At 41.8% G+C, this 17,915-nt stretch overlaps 1 protein-coding gene across 1 annotated transcript; it reads left to right on the forward strand.

The window, feature by feature from the left end:
• Positions 1-88: 88 nt before the first annotated feature.
• On the forward strand, positions 89-13,204 carry LOC311312265 (myosin heavy chain, fast skeletal muscle-like; the record flags this gene model as incomplete). Its single annotated transcript, XM_084442158.1, has 39 exons — positions 89-295; positions 700-843; positions 972-1,128; positions 1,452-1,479; positions 1,594-1,708; positions 1,857-1,949; positions 2,038-2,101; positions 2,204-2,302; positions 2,540-2,643; positions 2,966-3,104; positions 3,271-3,389; positions 3,513-3,662; positions 3,752-3,922; positions 4,441-4,744; positions 4,907-4,974; positions 5,063-5,150; positions 5,461-5,578; positions 5,719-5,842; positions 5,945-6,081; positions 6,213-6,468; positions 7,010-7,252; positions 7,364-7,540; positions 7,742-7,887; positions 7,987-8,077; positions 8,166-8,555; positions 9,035-9,161; positions 9,267-9,385; positions 9,505-9,701; positions 9,839-10,022; positions 10,143-10,308; positions 10,487-10,611; positions 10,714-11,022; positions 11,136-11,339; positions 11,526-11,651; positions 11,824-11,994; positions 12,139-12,243; positions 12,433-12,528; positions 12,940-13,071; positions 13,187-13,204. 39 exons carry the CDS (start codon positions 89-91, stop codon positions 13,202-13,204), a joined length of 5,811 nt encoding a protein of 1,936 aa, XP_084298284.1.
• Positions 13,205-17,915: the final 4,711 nt, after the last annotated feature.

Consider the following 17,915-nt stretch of genomic DNA (forward strand, 5'->3'; position numbering starts at 1 on the left):
CAGATCTAAATCTTCTTGAGATAATTGGTCTGACAAGACGGAACTGGAGGTTTAAAGCGTGTCCCATCTTCCTCAGTGAGCTGCCACCATGAGTACGGACGCAGAGATGGCCATTTATGGCAAGGCCGCCATTTACCTCCGTAAGCCTGAGAGGGAGAGGATTGAGGCCCAGAGCAAGCCCTTTGATGCCAAGGCTGCCTGCTATGTTACGGATGTTAAGGAGCTGTACCTTAAGGGTACTATCCTCAGCAAGGACGGAGCAAAGGTCACTGTCAAAATCCTTGACACTGAAGAGGTAAGTGTAAGACAGTAAAGTTGATTTGGTATTTCAGTAAGAAACCTGTATGCTAGTGAGGAGAAATTATGCTTATTGCAGATTTTTCACGTCAAGACCCAGAGAAGATATTTTCTAGATTTCTTCATGCTATGCAATTGATACATTATTTGTTACAGAAAACAGTGTGAAGTATATCCAAAAACATGATCCAAAACAATTAGTCTTCAAATAGTCATCAAATAGTCTTCCTAGAGTGTACATATTGTACATCCGGCCACAGTGTACATCTATAAAACAAGATGCTGTACTTGTGAAGCATTTAGGGATGACAATGAATGATTATATCTCAACCCTTCTGAGCCATAAACATTTAGTCATGTCCAGTTGGTCTGAGTGTTGATCTCTGTCGCTGACCTTTTCAGACTAAAGACTTCAAAGAAGACGATGTCTGTCAGATGAACCCCCCCAAGTTCGACAAGATTGAGGACATGGCCATGATGACCTACCTCAATGAAGCTTCTGTCCTGTATAACCTCAAAGAGCGTTATGCAGCATGGATGATCTATGTAAGAGACCTTCATATAGGCCTTACAAACACAAGACACCATCAAACACTCCAATTCTTATACACATATACTGTACTAGTAACAACAGAACGTTGCTGAAACCAATCCTGATGACCTTTTGAATCCAGACCTACTCCGGGCTGTTCTGTGCCACGGTGAACCCCTACAAGTGGCTCCCCGTGTACGACCAGGAGGTTGTGAATGCATACAGAGGAAAGAAGCGTATGGAGGCACCACCTCACATCTTCTCTGTCTCTGACAACGCCTATCAGAACATGTTGACTGGTAAGAAAACTCACACTTTACATGGGACAGTATGGATGAATAGATACATACATTGATTGGGGCTTCAGAGAGGAAAAGGAACAGGGGAAAAAACACGCAATTCATAACATATTTTAATCAAAGTTTAATTAATGTAAAGATTAATGTACAATATATATGAACTCCTCATAGAAAAAGTCTTAACAGGAAAGAAATCAATCTTAAAACGTCTATTATTTTGCACCTTAGTGAAAGGCATTACGTAGCCTACATGCATCATTTCTAATTTTTTATCAAATACTCGTGAGTACAGTACGACCATGATTTGTTTGTTTTGCTTGCAGATAGGGAGAACCAGTCTGTCCTCATTACGTAAGTTCTTTATCAAACTGGATTATGGATTGGTTTGTTGACAATATCGTACATTTGTATGTTTGAGAGTTGGTAAGTCAATTATGATTTTAATAAAATCTGTATGTTAACCAGTGGAGAATCCGGTGCTGGAAAGACTGTCAACACCAAGCGTGTCATCCAGTACTTTGCAACAATTGCAGTGGCTGGAGGAGATAAGAAGAAGGATGCAACACCCGGCAAAATACAGGTAGGTTATTAGAATTGATTGATGACGCAAAAATGAGATTCACTCTGAGATAATTATGATTTCCATTTAACTACTTAATAATCAATGAGTGTGGAAGTGAATTGACATGACTTTGTATTTCTGATCATGTTGCCTTTGCCTCTCAAAGGGCTCTCTTGAGGATCAGATCATTGCAGCCAACCCTCTTCTGGAGGCTTATGGTAATGCCAAGACAGTGAGGAATGACAACTCATCTCGTTTTGTAAGTATCAGGGAAACAACTGCAGTGTCTACCTGCTATTAGATTATACCGCATCTATTACAATTTTTACCTTCATGCGCTTCTTTAGGGTAAATTCATCAGGATTCACTTTGCCACAACTGGCAAACTGGCTAGTGCTGATATTGAGACCTGTAAGTTGGATATACAATTTCTCAATGTTTATACTGCATTTAGCCTTGATACATTCTGTATAGGAGACCACATACTGATATTTCTCCACTGCCCTTTGTAAGATCTGCTGGAGAAATCCAGAGTGTCCTTCCAGCTGCCCGATGAGAGAGGCTACCACATCTTCTACCAGATGATGACCAACCACAAGCCTGATATTGTTGGTAAGATAAAGCAGAGACATTAGTCTGGTTAGTTGAAGAAACAAGTCAATGTTGTACTGTACAGTATATACATACAATGGCGCCCACACATGGGGAACCTATAAGCTAGAAGCCAAATCTTAATTTCTGACATAATTTTGAAAGTAATTTGGAACACACTGAACTACAAAATACACCTAAACTATATCACATAGGAAAAAAAGGAATGAGAGTTTTAATAACAATGTGTTTCCACAGAGATGTGTCTCATCACCACCAACCCCTATGACTACCCCATGATCAGCCAGGGTCAGATCACTGTGGCCAGTATCGATGACAAGGAAGAGCTGGTTGCCACTGATGTGAGTCAAACAAATGGTTGAACTAAAGATAGGGCTTAAGTTGGGTGAGACTTACATTTTAAAGACTATTAAGAAGATTTTGAGTGATTTCAGTGGAGATACAGTACAGTCTACTAATTGCTTTTGAATGAAGTACTACATTTTACAGTACAATATTATTATACAAACCAACAAAGGAATGATTATATATTTTGAACAAAGAACTAATAAGTGCAGTTTCATTATACTTGATGACAACCACACACAAAATGCAACTACAGTGTTTACACAAATCGTTGATGGGAATTCTAATCTTTGAAAACCATGTTTTGAAAAAAATCAGGAAGCCATTGACATCCTGGGTTTCAACAATGACCAGAAGATGGGTATCTACAAGCTGACTGGTGCTGTCATGCACCACGGAAACATGCATTTCAAGCAGAAGCAGCGTGAGGAGCAGGCTGAGCCAGATGGCACAGAGGGTGAGCACATACTCAAAAATAGACAGACTTAGAAAGACATTTTCTTTTGCATTCTACTTTGTCCCATCTCATTTTCTTAATTTAATAAAATAGCAAAGTTGTCACTATGTGTGTGACATTGGAAGCAACAAGTCCTGTTACTGATCCTTCTGTCCTATTTCCACAGTGGCTGATAAAATTGGATACCTTCTGGGTCTGAACTCAGCTGACATGCTGAAAGCTCTGTGTTACCCCAGAGTGAAGGTCGGCAATGAGTTTGTGACCAAGGGTCAGACTGTGCCTCAGGTAAGGGCATTCAACCATTTGTCCAACATTAATTCTCATTTGTGTATGTGGAAGGATTGATAACTGACTAGAGAGTCATATCAATATCTAACATGTAATGCCAACTTGATTGATGACACACAGGTGAGTAACTCCGTGAGCGCTCTGGCCAAGTCCATCTATGAGAGGATGTTCTTGTGGATGGTCATCCATATCAACCAGATGTTGGACACCAAGCAAGCAAGAAACTTCTTCATTGGTGTGCTCGACATTGCTGGATTTGAGATCTTTGATGTAAGTATTAGATCATCACAAAATATACAGGTTTGTGGTTATAATACTCAGTGACAATAGATGAACATTATCAAAATTGTTCTCAACAGTACAACAGCATGGAGCAGCTGTGCATCAACTTCACCAACGAGAAACTGCAACAGTTCTTCAACCACACCATGTTTGTCCTGGAGCAAGAGGAGTACAAGAAGGAAGGCATCGTCTGGGCGTTCATTGACTTCGGCATGGACTTGGCCGCCTGTATTGAGCTTATTGAGAAGGTAGGCAGTTTGAGAGCACTTCACTACACTATAAACTGATCACTATATAATATAGACCACCACAGCATGGTTCAATAGAGCTAGTAGAATACAAGATTCTGGTGGCTGTTGTCAACAATGAATCAGAATTTATTCATAAGACAAATGTACTAATGTGTTTCCTTTCTTGAATGGCGGTGAAAGGCTGTACGTGTTTTGGCGGCCCGTAGACTGTGATACAGATCCGCTCAAAAATGAAATGGGTTCTAAGTTGGCGCATGCTACACCCTTCCACTGAGTTTCGTGAAAATCAGTCTCATAGTTTTTGCGTAATCCTGCTAACAGACGAACAAACGACCAAACAAAAACACACCACGAAAAACATAACTTCTCACCCTGTGCTGTCGCTGGGGTGGAGGTAATAAACCACCACAACACAGTTCAATGGAGCCGGTAGAATACAAGATTCTGATGAGTTTTGTCAAGAATGATGAGACAAATATGCAAATATACTAATCACGTGTTTCCTTCCTGACAAGCCCATGGGCATCTTCTCCATCCTTGAAGAGGAGTGCATGTTCCCTAAGGCCTCAGACACTTCCTTCAAGAACAAGCTGTATGACCAGCATATGGGAAAGAATCAAGCTTTCCAGAAGCCCAAGCCCGCCAAAGGCAAAGCCGAGGCCCACTTCTCCCTGGTGCACTATGCCGGCACTGTGGACTACAACATCTGTGGCTGGCTGGACAAGAACAAGGACCCCCTGAACGAATCTGTGTTGGGGCTCTACCAGAAGTCCACAGTTAAACTGCTGGCAGTCCTTTATGTTGCTGCCCCAGCTGAAGGTAATATCAATATCATCAATATGACGGAGATGCTTCTTGCATTCCTTGCAGCTCAGTGTACTCACAATTTCCATAATACATATAGGTTGTAAGGTGTCTAAACACGACATGCCAACATTAAGAATGACATAGTTTATCACTCCTCTAACTAATCCATTACAGATGCTGGAGCCAAGAAAGGAGGCAAGAAGAAGGGAGGCTCTATGCAGACTGTGTCCTCCCAGTTCAGAGTGAGTTTATTATATTGTATTTCTTCTAATGAACATGATCCAGGTTCATCACTTACCTCTAAAAAATATTGCTGTCTCCCCGATACAGGAGAACTTGGGCAAGCTGATGACCAATCTGAGGAGCACTCATCCTCACTTTGTGCGCTGTCTGATCCCCAATGAGTCCAAGACTCCAGGTATTCAAATAATATGGATTATATTTTGGTCGGTTATAAGATTTAATGACTGTAGTAATTTCAGCAGTGTCGCCATCCTACAGTATAGTAGCATTCCCACCTCATAAAACCCATTGGTAGCAGCGCCAGTGGGTTAGCCCTCTTGTCGTTGTTGGTAACAAGGCCCGCTTGAGGAGCGTGAGACCAGAGTTAAAATCCAACTCAGGGCATTCCTACCCCCCGTTCATTACAATATATTTATAGAGATACATTTGATAGATAGATAGATAGATACTGTAATTAGTATTTAACTAATACCGCATGTTTTCAGGTCTGATGGAGAACTTCCTGGTTATCCACCAGCTGAGGTGTAACGGTGTGCTGGAGGGTATCAGGATCTGCAGGAAGGGCTTCCCCAGCAGAATCCCGTATGCTGACTTCAAGCAGAGGTACTCCAGAGATTACACTCTCTGACTATTATGTATATATATCATGTTAAGCAACCTTTACTACAGCACAACATACCTATTTCATGCAACATTACAGACAAAGGCCTACAACAATATGCTAATCATTTCTCATTATACAGGTACAAAGTACTGAATGCCAGTGTCATCCCTGAGGGCCAGTTCATTGACAACAAGAAGGCTTCTGAGAAGCTGCTTGGGTCAATTGATGTGGATCACGAGCAGTACAAGTTTGGACACACCAAGGTCAGTAGACAAATACACCAACTCTAAGCAAAAAAACGTATTTGCTACTCATTTCTTCTCTATTGGGTGTCTCACATTACCCCTTATCTTACCTTAACCCAGGTGTTCTTCAAAGCTGGTCTCCTGGGTGCGCTGGAGGAGCTGAGAGATGAGAAGCTGGCTTCTCTGGTCTCCATGATGCAGGCTCTATGCCGTGGATACCTCATGAGGAGGGAGTTTGTGGCAATGACGGCGCAGAGGTGAGGGAGAGTAGGAATTGTCATTTTTCCTGGTAGTGCAAAGGATCAGACGAAAGTGTTACATGTCAATCATGTCATTGCTGTAGAAATGATTTTGCCAGCATAAAGCTCACTACACATTCTATTATCAGAGATGCCGTCTTCACCATCCAGTACAACGTCCGCTCATTCATGAATGTCAAACATTGGCCATGGATGAAGGTGTACTACAAGATCAAGCCTCTGTTGAAGAGTGCTGAGACTGAGAAAGAGCTGGCCAACATGAAGGAGGACTTTGAGAAGTGCAAAGCTACCCTGACCAAAACTGAGGCTCGCAAGAAGGAGCTGGAGGAGAAGATGGTGTCCTTGCTGCAGGAGAAAAATGATCTGACGCTCCAAGTTGCATCTGTATGTATAAAGAAAGTAGAACAGTTGTAAAATGACACAAAAATGCACATAGTACAATCTTAAAGACCACTTTTAGTTTGTTCAGATTACTGCTGATGTTGAGTGTTTTGAGATGAAACCTACTGTACATATTCAAACAAAGAATTGGGAGGTACTGTATGGCTTCATAAAAAGTATTTTGTATAGGTGCTGTTTTATAGGTCTGTGCAGTGTATACAAACAATGCACCACACAGGCTCAGTTCAAATATTCAGTAAGAATCAGAATCTTGGTGGTGGTAATACAGTAAGGACTCAAGACTAAAGCTGATTGCTCTCCTATTGTGAAACCAGGAATCAGAAAAAAAAAATCTGAATCTTGGTGGTGGTAATACGGTAATAATAGTTGAAAATGAGCTTTAAGCTAATACTGACATATTTAGAGTCATGTTTTTAAGGTGTGCTGTTGATTAATATGTACTGTCCCTGTACAAATAACATTGTAAATCCACTAAGGATTCTGCATAGAACTAAAGCTGATTGTTCTCCTATTGTGAAACCAGGAATCAGACAATCTGAATGATGCTGAGGAGAGGTGTGAGGGTCTGATCAAGAGCAAGATCCAGCTGGAGGCCAAACTCAAAGAGACAAGCGAGAGGCTGGAGGATGAGGAGGAGATGAATGCTGAGCTGACTGCAAAGAAGAGGAAGCTGGAGGATGAGTGCTCTGAGCTGAAGAAAGATATTGATGATCTGGAGCTCACCCTGGCCAAAGTGGAGAAGGAGAAACATGCCACTGAAAACAAGGTCAGGGTTCTCAACAGAGGTTTTGAGAAACAATAGCTGAGCAGAAAAAGAACAATAAATCTCCATTTGTTGAAAGTAACACAATATATATTTTCTCATGGATATATTCAGGTTAAGAACCTGACAGAGGAGATGGCATCTCAGGATGAGACTGTTGCCAAGCTCACCAAGGAGAAGAAAGCCCTGCAAGAGGCCCACCAGCAGACACTGGATGACCTGCAGGCAGAGGAGGACAAAGTCAACACTCTGACAAAGGCCAAGACCAAGCTGGAACAGCAAGTGGATGACGTGAGTACAGACACACAACTTTTGTTTCAACAGTGATTTAAGGAGTCGATGTATAATAAATAACTATGGTGAGGCATGTAGGACAGTAACACATTTTATGCAAAGATGCCACAATATTGATAAAAGTAAGACTGGGGGAAGTATATGATCTCATTGTTAGTTTCTTGGTTTTGAAAAGTAAATACATGTTTTATCGTGCAGCTTGAGGGTTCTCTGGAGCAAGAGAAGAAGCTCCGCATGGACCTTGAGAGAACCAAGAGAAAGCTGGAGGGAGACCTCAAACTGGCCCAGGAGTCCATAATGGACCTGGAGAATGACAAGCAGCAGTCTGAAGAGAAGATCAAGAAGTAGGCATATACAATCTATTACAGTTTCATCTTTAATAATCAAAGCAGTACTAGAGCAACATTAACAAATTGTCCAACGTATGTAATTGTGCACCTTAGGCAGGACTTTGAGACCTCCCAGCTCCTCAGCAAGATTGAGGATGAGCAGTCTTTGGGTGCTCAGCTACAGAAGAAGATCAAGGAACTTCAGGTAACTGATATAGTATACTTAAGGTAAGATATAGCTTCAGCAATCTCGGTTGCACTACTAAACCCCATCCTTTCCCAATGTGTTGTAGGCCCGCATTGAGGAGCTGGAGGAGGAGATTGAGGCTGAGCGTGCTGCCAGGGCTAAGGTGGAGAAGCAGAGGGCTGATCTCTCCAGGGAACTTGAGGAGATCAGTGAGAGGCTGGAGGAGGCCGGAGGAGCCACTGCTGCTCAGATTGAGATGAACAAGAAGCGTGAGGCTGAGTTCCAGAAACTGAGACGTGATCTTGAGGAGTCAACCCTGCAGCACGAGGCTACAGCTGCAGCTCTGAGGAAGAAGCAGGCTGACAGTGTGGCTGAGCTCGGTGAGCAGATCGACAACCTGCAGCGCGTCAAGCAAAAGCTGGAGAAGGAGAAGAGCGAGTACAAGATGGAGATCGATGACCTCTCTTCCAATATGGAGGCTGTTGCCAAGACGAAGGTGACCTTAAAACAGGGCTAAACATGATTTCCCCTTTACTACTCCTTAAGCCATGTTTATGATCATATTCAATGGCCTATATCAAAGTTTCGACAAATGGTGCACTCTTGAGATATGGTCCATCGCCGCTAACACACTCAATGGATCAAGACAAGTCAAATACAAGAAAATTAGAGTTCATGTTGTTTTTGAGGGAGTTTTTCAATGCACCTATTGATCCATTGTGTGCATTAGCAGCGACAGGTATCTCAAGAGTGCAACATTTATCAAAACTTTGATATAGGCAATTGAATATGATAAATAACCTCATAACATGGTTTATAAATACCGGACCTGTCCTTGAAGTAAACCACCGTCTGAACTCATGTCTGAACTCAATGTGAGTTGAGACATGAACTTACATTGACTTCAGATTTTGAAAGCAGTACATTATTACATAAGTTTTAATGCCTAACCTCTGCTGTGTGTCTCACTAAAAGGGCAATCTGGAGAAGATGTGCCGTACTCTTGAGGATCAGCTGAGTGAGATCAAGAGCAAAAGCGATGAGAGTCTCCGCCAGATAAACGATATCAGCACACAGAGAGCTAGGCTCTTGACTGAAAACGGTAGCGACAAGTTGCAACACACAATGTTTACATCAAAATCAGATGAAGCAGAAAATTCTAATTCATATTAGCACTACTTACAAGGTAGATTGTGTTTCACTGCAGGTGAGTTTGGCCGCCAGCTTGAGGAGAAGGAAGCTCTGGTGTCTCAACTGACCAGAGGCAAGCAGGCGTTCACCCAGCAGGTGGATGAGCTGAAGAGGCTGATGGAGGAGGAGGTCAAGGTAAAGGATTCTAGGGTTTGCTGAGCACAAAATAAGCCTATTCATAGACTGAGCAGCATCTTCTATTAAGAGTCTGCATTGAAAGGGCATAACTCTCTCTCTCTCTCTCTCTCTCTAAGGCTAAGAATGCCCTGGCCCATGGTGTCCAGTCTGCCAGACATGACTGTGACCTGCTGAGGGAGCAGTTTGAGGAGGAGCAGGAGGCCAAGGCAGAGCTGCAACGCGCCATGTCCAAGGCCAACGGAGAGGTGGCTCAGTGGAGGGCCAAGTACGAGACTGATGCCATCCAGCGCACTGAGGAGCTTGAGGAGGCCAAGTGAGTGCTACAGTATGATATTGACAAAATAATTTCCAAAATTAAATTGATATACTATTCAGGCACACATGTAAGACGTCTGTGTTAATGTTCACATTTGATCCTAAATTCTACTAAAATTATTTACTGAACCACAGGAAGAAGCTGGCTCAGCGTTTGCAGGAGGCTGAGGAGCAGATTGAGGCTGTGAACTCCAAGTGTGCCTCACTGGAGAAGACCAAGCAGAGGCTGCAGGGAGAGGTGGAGGACCTCATGATTGATGTGGAGAGGGCCAACGGTCTGGCAGCCAACCTTGACAAGAAGCAGAGGAACTTTGACAAGGTACAATATAGAGAGAAGAAACAGAAACTCTGAAATTAAGACACTGAAGGTTTGATGATAGAACATACTGTACTGTACTGTAGTGGAGGAAAAACTGATCATCTCAATAATTCCCTGCAGGTTCTGGCAGAGTGGAAGATGAAGTTTGAGGAGGGCCAGGCTGAGCTGGAAGGAGCTCAGAAGGAGGCTCGCTCTCTCAGCACAGAGCTCTTCAAGATGAAGAACTCCTATGAGGAGGCTCTGGAGGGCCTGGAGACCCTGAAGAGAGAGAACAAGAACCTGCAGCGTGAGCAAACAATTTGTTTGACCTTTAACACAAATATATACTTACAAAGCAGAGTTTGAGTAGCCCCACATTTTCATATGGAATACATGGAATTACTTTTTGATATGAAATGATTACTATTGAATTATTACCAACATCAACCAAGCTAGAGTGAGACTTAACCTTTTTATGCTTACAGAGGAGATTTCTGATCTGACTGAGCAAATTGGAGAGACTGGTAAGAGCATCCATGAGCTGGAGAAGGCCAAGAAGACTGTGGAGACTGAGAAGGCTGAGATCCAGACTGCCTTGGAAGAGGCGGAGGTGAGCAAATTGACCCAATGTATCACCTGAAAAAAATGGTACTGTAAAATGGAACAGAGGAAATCAGCTACTGTTTCTAATGACTATTTTGTATCTGTCTAGGGAACACTGGAACACGAGGAGTCCAAGATTCTTCGTGTGCAGCTGGAGCTGAATCAAATCAAGGGTGAGGTGGACAGGAAGCTGGGAGAGAAGGATGAGGAGATGGAGCAGATCAAGAGGAACAGCCAGAGGGTGACTGACTCCATGCAGAGCACTCTGGACACTGAGGTCAGGAGCAGGAATGATGCCCTGAGGGTGAAGAAGAAGATGGAGGGAGACCTGAATGAGATGGAGATCCAGCTGAGCCATGCCAACAGGCAGGCTGCTGAGGCCCAGAAACAGCTCAGGAACGTGCAGGGACAGCTCAAGGTAAGGACATAAAATTTTTAGGAACATTAAGACATTGATGATTATTAGAAATGCAAATGCTAATTCAAATTCAATGCAAAATTCTAATGCCACGGTGTCAATGTGAATCCCAGGATGCCCAGCTGCAGCTTGATGATGCTGTTCGTGGATCAGAGGACGTGAAGGAGCAGGCTGCCATGGTGGAACGTAGGAACGGTCTGATGGTGGCTGAGATTGAGGAGCTGAGAACTGCTCTGGAGCAGACAGAGAAGGGCCGTAAGGTGGCTGAGACTGAGCTGGTTGATGCCTGTGAGCGTCTGGGTCTGCTGTACTCTCAGGTATTGGTCAACACAACAGTCATCTCAAGACAGTTTCAAGACAGCACTTGAGACAATTCAAAATATTACTATACAAATTTTTGACTAATTTGCTTTTAGTGAGGTCTCTTATTTCCATTATTCTCATGTTGCAATTATAATTTTCTGTTGATATTATTAGGTAATCATATATTATGCCCCCTCCAGAACACTAGCCTTCTAAACACCAAGAAGAAGCTGGAAGGTGACCTGGTTCAGGTGCAGGGGGAGGTGGATGATATTGTCCAGGAGGCCAGAAATGCAGAGGATAAGGCCAAGAAGGCCATCACTGATGTAAGTCCTCCTTTGTGGTGATGCTGATCGAGGAACATCTCGATGTGACTTGTTGCGTTACAAGAAATGTAAACAAAAACTCCACTTGGCTATGACAGACGATACACCAACAAACCTAAATGCATTGAATCATTGAATGAAAGACTAATCTACCTTGTTTCAAATATGCCAGGCTGCCATGATGGCTGAGGAGCTGAAGAAGGAGCAGGATACCAGTTCTCATCTTGAGAGGATGAAGAAGAACCTGGAGGTCACAGTCAAGGACCTGCAGCACCGTCTGGATGAGGCTGAGAATCTGGCTATGAAGGGTGGCAAGAAGCAGCTCCAGAAACTGGAGTCTAGGGTAAGCTAATCACAGTTTTTTTGCTTCAAAATGTAGATTATTAATTACATTCAAGAATATACATTTCACTTGAACTGTAGGTATTAGAAGCTTGGAGTATGCCATCTCAATTAAAATACACTACCTTCCATTTCCTTTGTGCAGGTGCGTGAGCTTGAGGGTGAGGTAGAGGCAGAACAGAGAAGAGGCGTAGATGCTGTTAAGGGAGTCCGCAAGTACGAGCGGAGAGTTAAGGAACTCACTTACCAGGTATGAAAAATACTAAGGATCTTTATTTGTCATTTACCATGTATCATGAAATGCTTACTTGAGCCATCTCACATACAAAAGAAAATACAAGTACAGCCATACTGTACTTTTCATGATCCTAAACTTATCATGCAAGCAAGGTGTGACTATTCAAGTGCAGACATTGACAACTTGATTTACTCCCCACAGACTGAGGAGGATAAGAAGAACATGACCAGACTTCAGGATCTAGTTGACAAGCTCCAGCTCAAAGTGAAGGCCTACAAGAGACAGGCTGAGGAATCGGTGAGTTAAAGAACTTGATTATAGTTAGAAGCAGGGGTGAAAATTAACTTTTTGGCTCACGGTGAGTCACCTGCCAAGGGGACTGTAGATGAAAAAATCTACCAGCCAAGTATATATATTTTTCAGATAGCCTTCCGAAATCTAGACGCCAATTGGAAATTTTACCTGCATTTGGCCAGTGGCAGGTGTTAATTTTCAGCCCTGGTTAGAAGTGTTAATGTGCAAGACACCAGGTTCCAATACCCCATTGATCCCACAATATTGAGATGTTGCAGGTGTAGGCTGAATTCTGAATTCAACATAACAAATAATCATTCTTACTCCTCACAACACATTTTCATCAGAAAAGTCTTTCATGTTGTCACATTTTGGAATAAACCACTAAATACCGTCATGTATCCTCTGTCCCAGGAGGAACAAGCCAACGGCCACATGTCCAAGTTCCGCAAGGTTCAGCATGAGCTGGAGGAGGCTGAGGAGCGTGCTGACATTGCTGAGTCCCAGGTCAACAAGCTCAGGACCAAGACACGTGACTCTGGAAAGGTATGGGGCCTTTATGAAACCTACAAATGGTGAATTATAATGTCCAAACAGTAATTCATCAGTGTCACTTCAACTTATCGCTGGTTAAATAATTAAATTCTCCCTCTTCTTCCAGGGCAAAGAAGCCGAATAAGCCAACCAAGGGCCTGTGCAATGTGTTTTCCTGTGTACATCATGTGTATCATAAAATATGAACTTCATGGTAGAATTCTAAGCATTGATTAAAAAAATGTGCACTCTTATTGTGACTGTGTATTTGTTCAGCGCTCAGAAAAATGTCACATCTTGATAGGTTCAATAGGCCTACCTAATTGATGGATAAGCCTATCTAGAAGGTCAATAGCCTACTGTAACTTGTCACAGTATACAGGGCAGAGAGATAGCAAGCCAAGCAATATCAATACATTATCGAATAGTAATTGGAAAGGCTTCGTTGTCAAAAGGGATATTAATATTTCTTTGTAATAACCAAAATGGCATTTGACTCGATACACAGAGTGATGTCCCTCCCAATCTACTCAGGGCCATAGGCATCATGTACAGTAGGACCCCACTTATCCGAACTTCAGAGATCCGAACCTCCCGGATGTTGATTAGTAGAATGATTCAGAAGTGGTTTGTGGTGTCTGTGCCAAAAATTGGCAAAGTTACTGATCCGAGCCACATGAAATATTGGTTTTATTGATTTATTGATTTTCAATAAATTGGTAATCAATATTTTCAGAAAACCAAAAGGTTTCATAGATAGATATTGATTTGTAGAATAATTCAGAAGTGGTTTGAGGTGTCTGTGCCCAGAATTGGCAAAGTTATTGATAAAAAAAAATTTGAATATCTGTCTGATTGATTAATGAATTGATAATCAATATTTTCAGAAAACCAAAAGTTGTCAGAGATAGATATTGATCAGTAGAATAATTCAGAAGTGGTTTGAGGTGTCTGTGCCCAGAATTGGCAAAGTTATTGATCCTAATCATATTCAATATTGGTTTAATTGATTTATTGATTTTTAATAAATTGCTAATCAATAATTTAATAAAACCAAGAGCTGTCATAGACAGATATTGATTAGTAGAATAATTCTGAAAGGGTTTGAGGTGTCTGTGCCCAAAATTGGCAAAGTTATTGATCCGAGCCACATGAACTATTGGTTTTATTGATTTATTGATTTTCAATAAATTGGTAATCAATATTTTCTGAAAACCAAAAGGTGCCATAGATAGATATTGATTAGTAGAATAATTTGCAAGTGGCTTGTGGTGTCTTTGTCCAATATTGGCAGTTATTGATTTTTTTTCCTGATTAAAGTTGTACTTTCTCCACGGTCCCTAAAATTCAGAATATGAATGTCTGACGAATGTCGAAGGTGAAACCAACTTTACCTCGGTCCTTAAGATAAACCTGCCTAGGCTAGCGGGCCACCATAGCAAGCGGAGTACGGAGCTTGAGACGAAAATGGCGAAAATGTATAGGCCTATTAATATCGAATGGAAATTAGCCTATGCACGTTGTAAGTTCTTACACTTTATTTAAGTAGGCTATATTTATTTTCAAAGAGTTTTGTTCTATTTTAGCCTATCTGATAAAAGGCCGAAATTAGGCTATAGCCTATGAATTCCAATCAGCACAGCCGTAGGCCTTAAATTAAAATGTTACGAGAAGCCCTGTGTAAGTAGGGATGTTGCCTAACCTCTTAAAAATGTTATATATGCATAGTGGCATTTTTTTTATTTAGCCCATCCCGCCTATCAGTTTTTTCTCAACAGTTATGTCCTCCTCATCCTCATAGCCTACTGCGATGTCCGTGGTTATAATGACGATGTTTTATTGATAAAAAAGGCTAAGGCTAAAACTGGAAAAAGAAATTAGTAAACACATATTACTGTCGCAAATCCCAAACCAATTAGCCTACATCCTCAAATCCGATTCATGCAATTGAAATAAACATTCATGTTCTAGCCTACAGTCGCAATTCGAAGGTGACCATTTTTGTGGCTGTGCAATTAGGCCTACATATAGGCCTAGCGCATGGAATCATGACAGCCCATCACACATTTAATCATACAGATGCGAAATGAGACAATAAATGGCATATATAAGCTACACAACGGCCAATCACCGCGACAAACACCTATATTAGGCCTAATATTATATCATAATATAATGACTGGAATTTCTTCAGTTTGTCTGGAAAAGTCTAATCTTCCCGGACACATTGACCGGTACCGATTTTCTCTAACGGAAACCCTGGTATGACTACTTCTTTGCCATCCCCTTTCATAAAAAATAGCTCTCAAAGTGCGCCAAATTGATGCATTTAACTTATTGTTAAATATTTTCTCCCGGGGGTGCATGCCCCCGGACCCCCCTAAAGGCTCGGAGGTCCACCCCCCATAGCTGCCCAAAATCCTGTGGGAAACACTGTAGTAGTATTTGTATTATTACAATTGTTGTTGTTGTTGTTGTTGTTATTATTATTATTATTATTGTTTTACTCTTCTTTACTGATCTTTTCTGTATACATTCTCGCTGTTGAAACGCCCACATGTTTATTAAAGTTCATCTCTTTATCTTATTTTATTAGGCCTACTTGGTTTGAATTCTTACATCTTTCCTCATCTGCTGAATTTTCCCCTGGATTTCTTGGTTTGATTGCACAGTAGATAGCAGGATCTCTTCCCTGCTTTCATAGTAACTCCCCTCCTCCTTCTGTCACTGCAAAGGCCTTCTTAGAACCACACTAGTATATTATATTCTCTAAAGTCACCAGAAATAACCAATTAAGCGCTTTAACAAATTAAAAAATAAAATAAAGTCGGAGCATGCCTCCCAACTAGCGTTTCAGTGCCCCCCCCCCCACTCCTATGCCCCTGATTCCAGACCTCGTTCATCTATCTGCCTCTGCAATCCCAATACCACCCAGAAGATGTTGCTGTCTTACTGAAGAGATTCAACATTTACTGGCAACATACAAATGCTATAAAGAACACTGAGCATAAGACGTTACCTCCTAAAACCACGAGCAAGACTGTTATCCTGACAGCTCATACAGTAAGTGTGTTTGCACACACGTGCGTGTGTGTGTGTGAGAGAGGGAACATGCATACTTGAATCTCATCAGCACGGTTTTTATCATTTAAGATAAGATTCTCTAGTTCCTACAGTAACATTAATCCAAATGCTTGCAGTTTCCATGTCAGCGTATTGAATTACATCATTTGTATTAAATAATTTGTCATGAGCAGTCATAAAAATGTTTAACTACACCATAGGCTATATGTAATATGTCACACTCACATTGGAGGCTTAAGGCAGATGGCGAGGTGGCTATTCATAGACCCATCATTGGCAGAAGAGGTTGTCTGGGTAAGTGAGACAAAGATTAGGTTACAGTGAAAACATCATACAGTACAGTGCAAGTCACTGGAAGGTTATTGTTCTGGAATCATGGGAGTGTAACACTTTTGGAATGTGTGTATAGGTCACCTTGGCTAAATAGCAACAACAACAAAAAATCATAATTGATATAAGCACACTTCAAAATAGTAAAGGAAAAGATGGAGTCACAGCCAAATGTTGGCTGACCACTTCTGGAGAATGGTCCTAGCCGGATACGAAGCGGGAGTGCTACCAAGGCAGGCAATACTTTAGGATGGAGCCACCCACTGGGCCACAGAGAAGGGATTGAATGGTGATGTTCCTCCCACCAGAGAGAAGAGTAGATTCTGAGCATCATCCAGGCCTGTATGGAGTCCAACACCACTCGATGTGTTTATTGGAACATCGTGTGTGTGACGTACTTTGTGTGTGTCTAGCATTCTGGGGAGCGCTTCTCCAATACAGGCCTAGATGAAAGATCCGCCTATAGCAGAAAATATGGATGTTGAAAATCCTCATGTGGCATTTTATAGCCTATAGTAGCGATATCTGTTTGTTGTTGTGAGAAAGCAGCCTATTCTACAAATATCTTTTTTAAACCTGTTGCTTCTCCGGGCTAGAGTCTCACCCGAGTGTAAATAGCCTAGACACTCCACTAAAATTATGATATGATAAACTTAATAAGACTGAAAAAAGGATGTGGACCTGCAGGCAAGGAAAGAATGCCAAACTGCAGTAATATCAGTATCAGAACTGCAGTAATATCAGTAGCAATGTATTTCGGTTGCCTCAACTACCAGGCTTCATTCTACAGTTATATAGTTGGTATCTACAGTACAGTTCTCAGAGAAAATAAACAGCTGCAGCCCCCCAGTGTTCACACCCATTGCAGCTGTCGAAGCAGGAGATCAACCCAAGCTTGGCCTTGGCCTCAACATTATTCCATTATCTCACATTTATGCAAAAGTATCTAGGGTGAAGAAAAGGCTTGAGACCAGGTAGTGATAATTCTGTGTTACTCATGGTAATCAGCCCGAGCACAAAGATCCGGTCTATAGTGGAGTGTTTTGACCACATTAGTTGACCTTCCCCAACGTTGCTGACATTGGGTTATTTGTAATATAAGCTCTGAATAAGATCATCCCTGTGCTGGCCTCTCCTTGGTGTTTCAAAGGAGGATAAGGCCGCTCTTTTGAGTCGCATCACAGCATGTGTCATCTTGCATCCCAAATTAGACTCTTCCACTGCCGTGGCTCTTCACCGGCTTACAGCAGCCTACATCCTTCACTGACAGTACATCCATTACTACAGTAGAATATGCCCTCAAAGCCATACTAGCTTTGTCAAAATAATGGTTGTATCTCCAATGTAACACCATTATCAATTTTGTTTATTTTTGTCAGAGCTAGTTGAGGGTATAAAGCTGTCCGACCTTGCTCACTATGTCTTTCTGTTTGTGTGTGTGT

The sequence above is a fragment of the Borostomias antarcticus genome, assembly GCF_949987555.1.
Source record: "Borostomias antarcticus genome assembly, chromosome: 8".
NCBI classification, from domain to species: Eukaryota; Metazoa; Chordata; class Actinopteri; order Stomiiformes; family Stomiidae; genus Borostomias; species Borostomias antarcticus.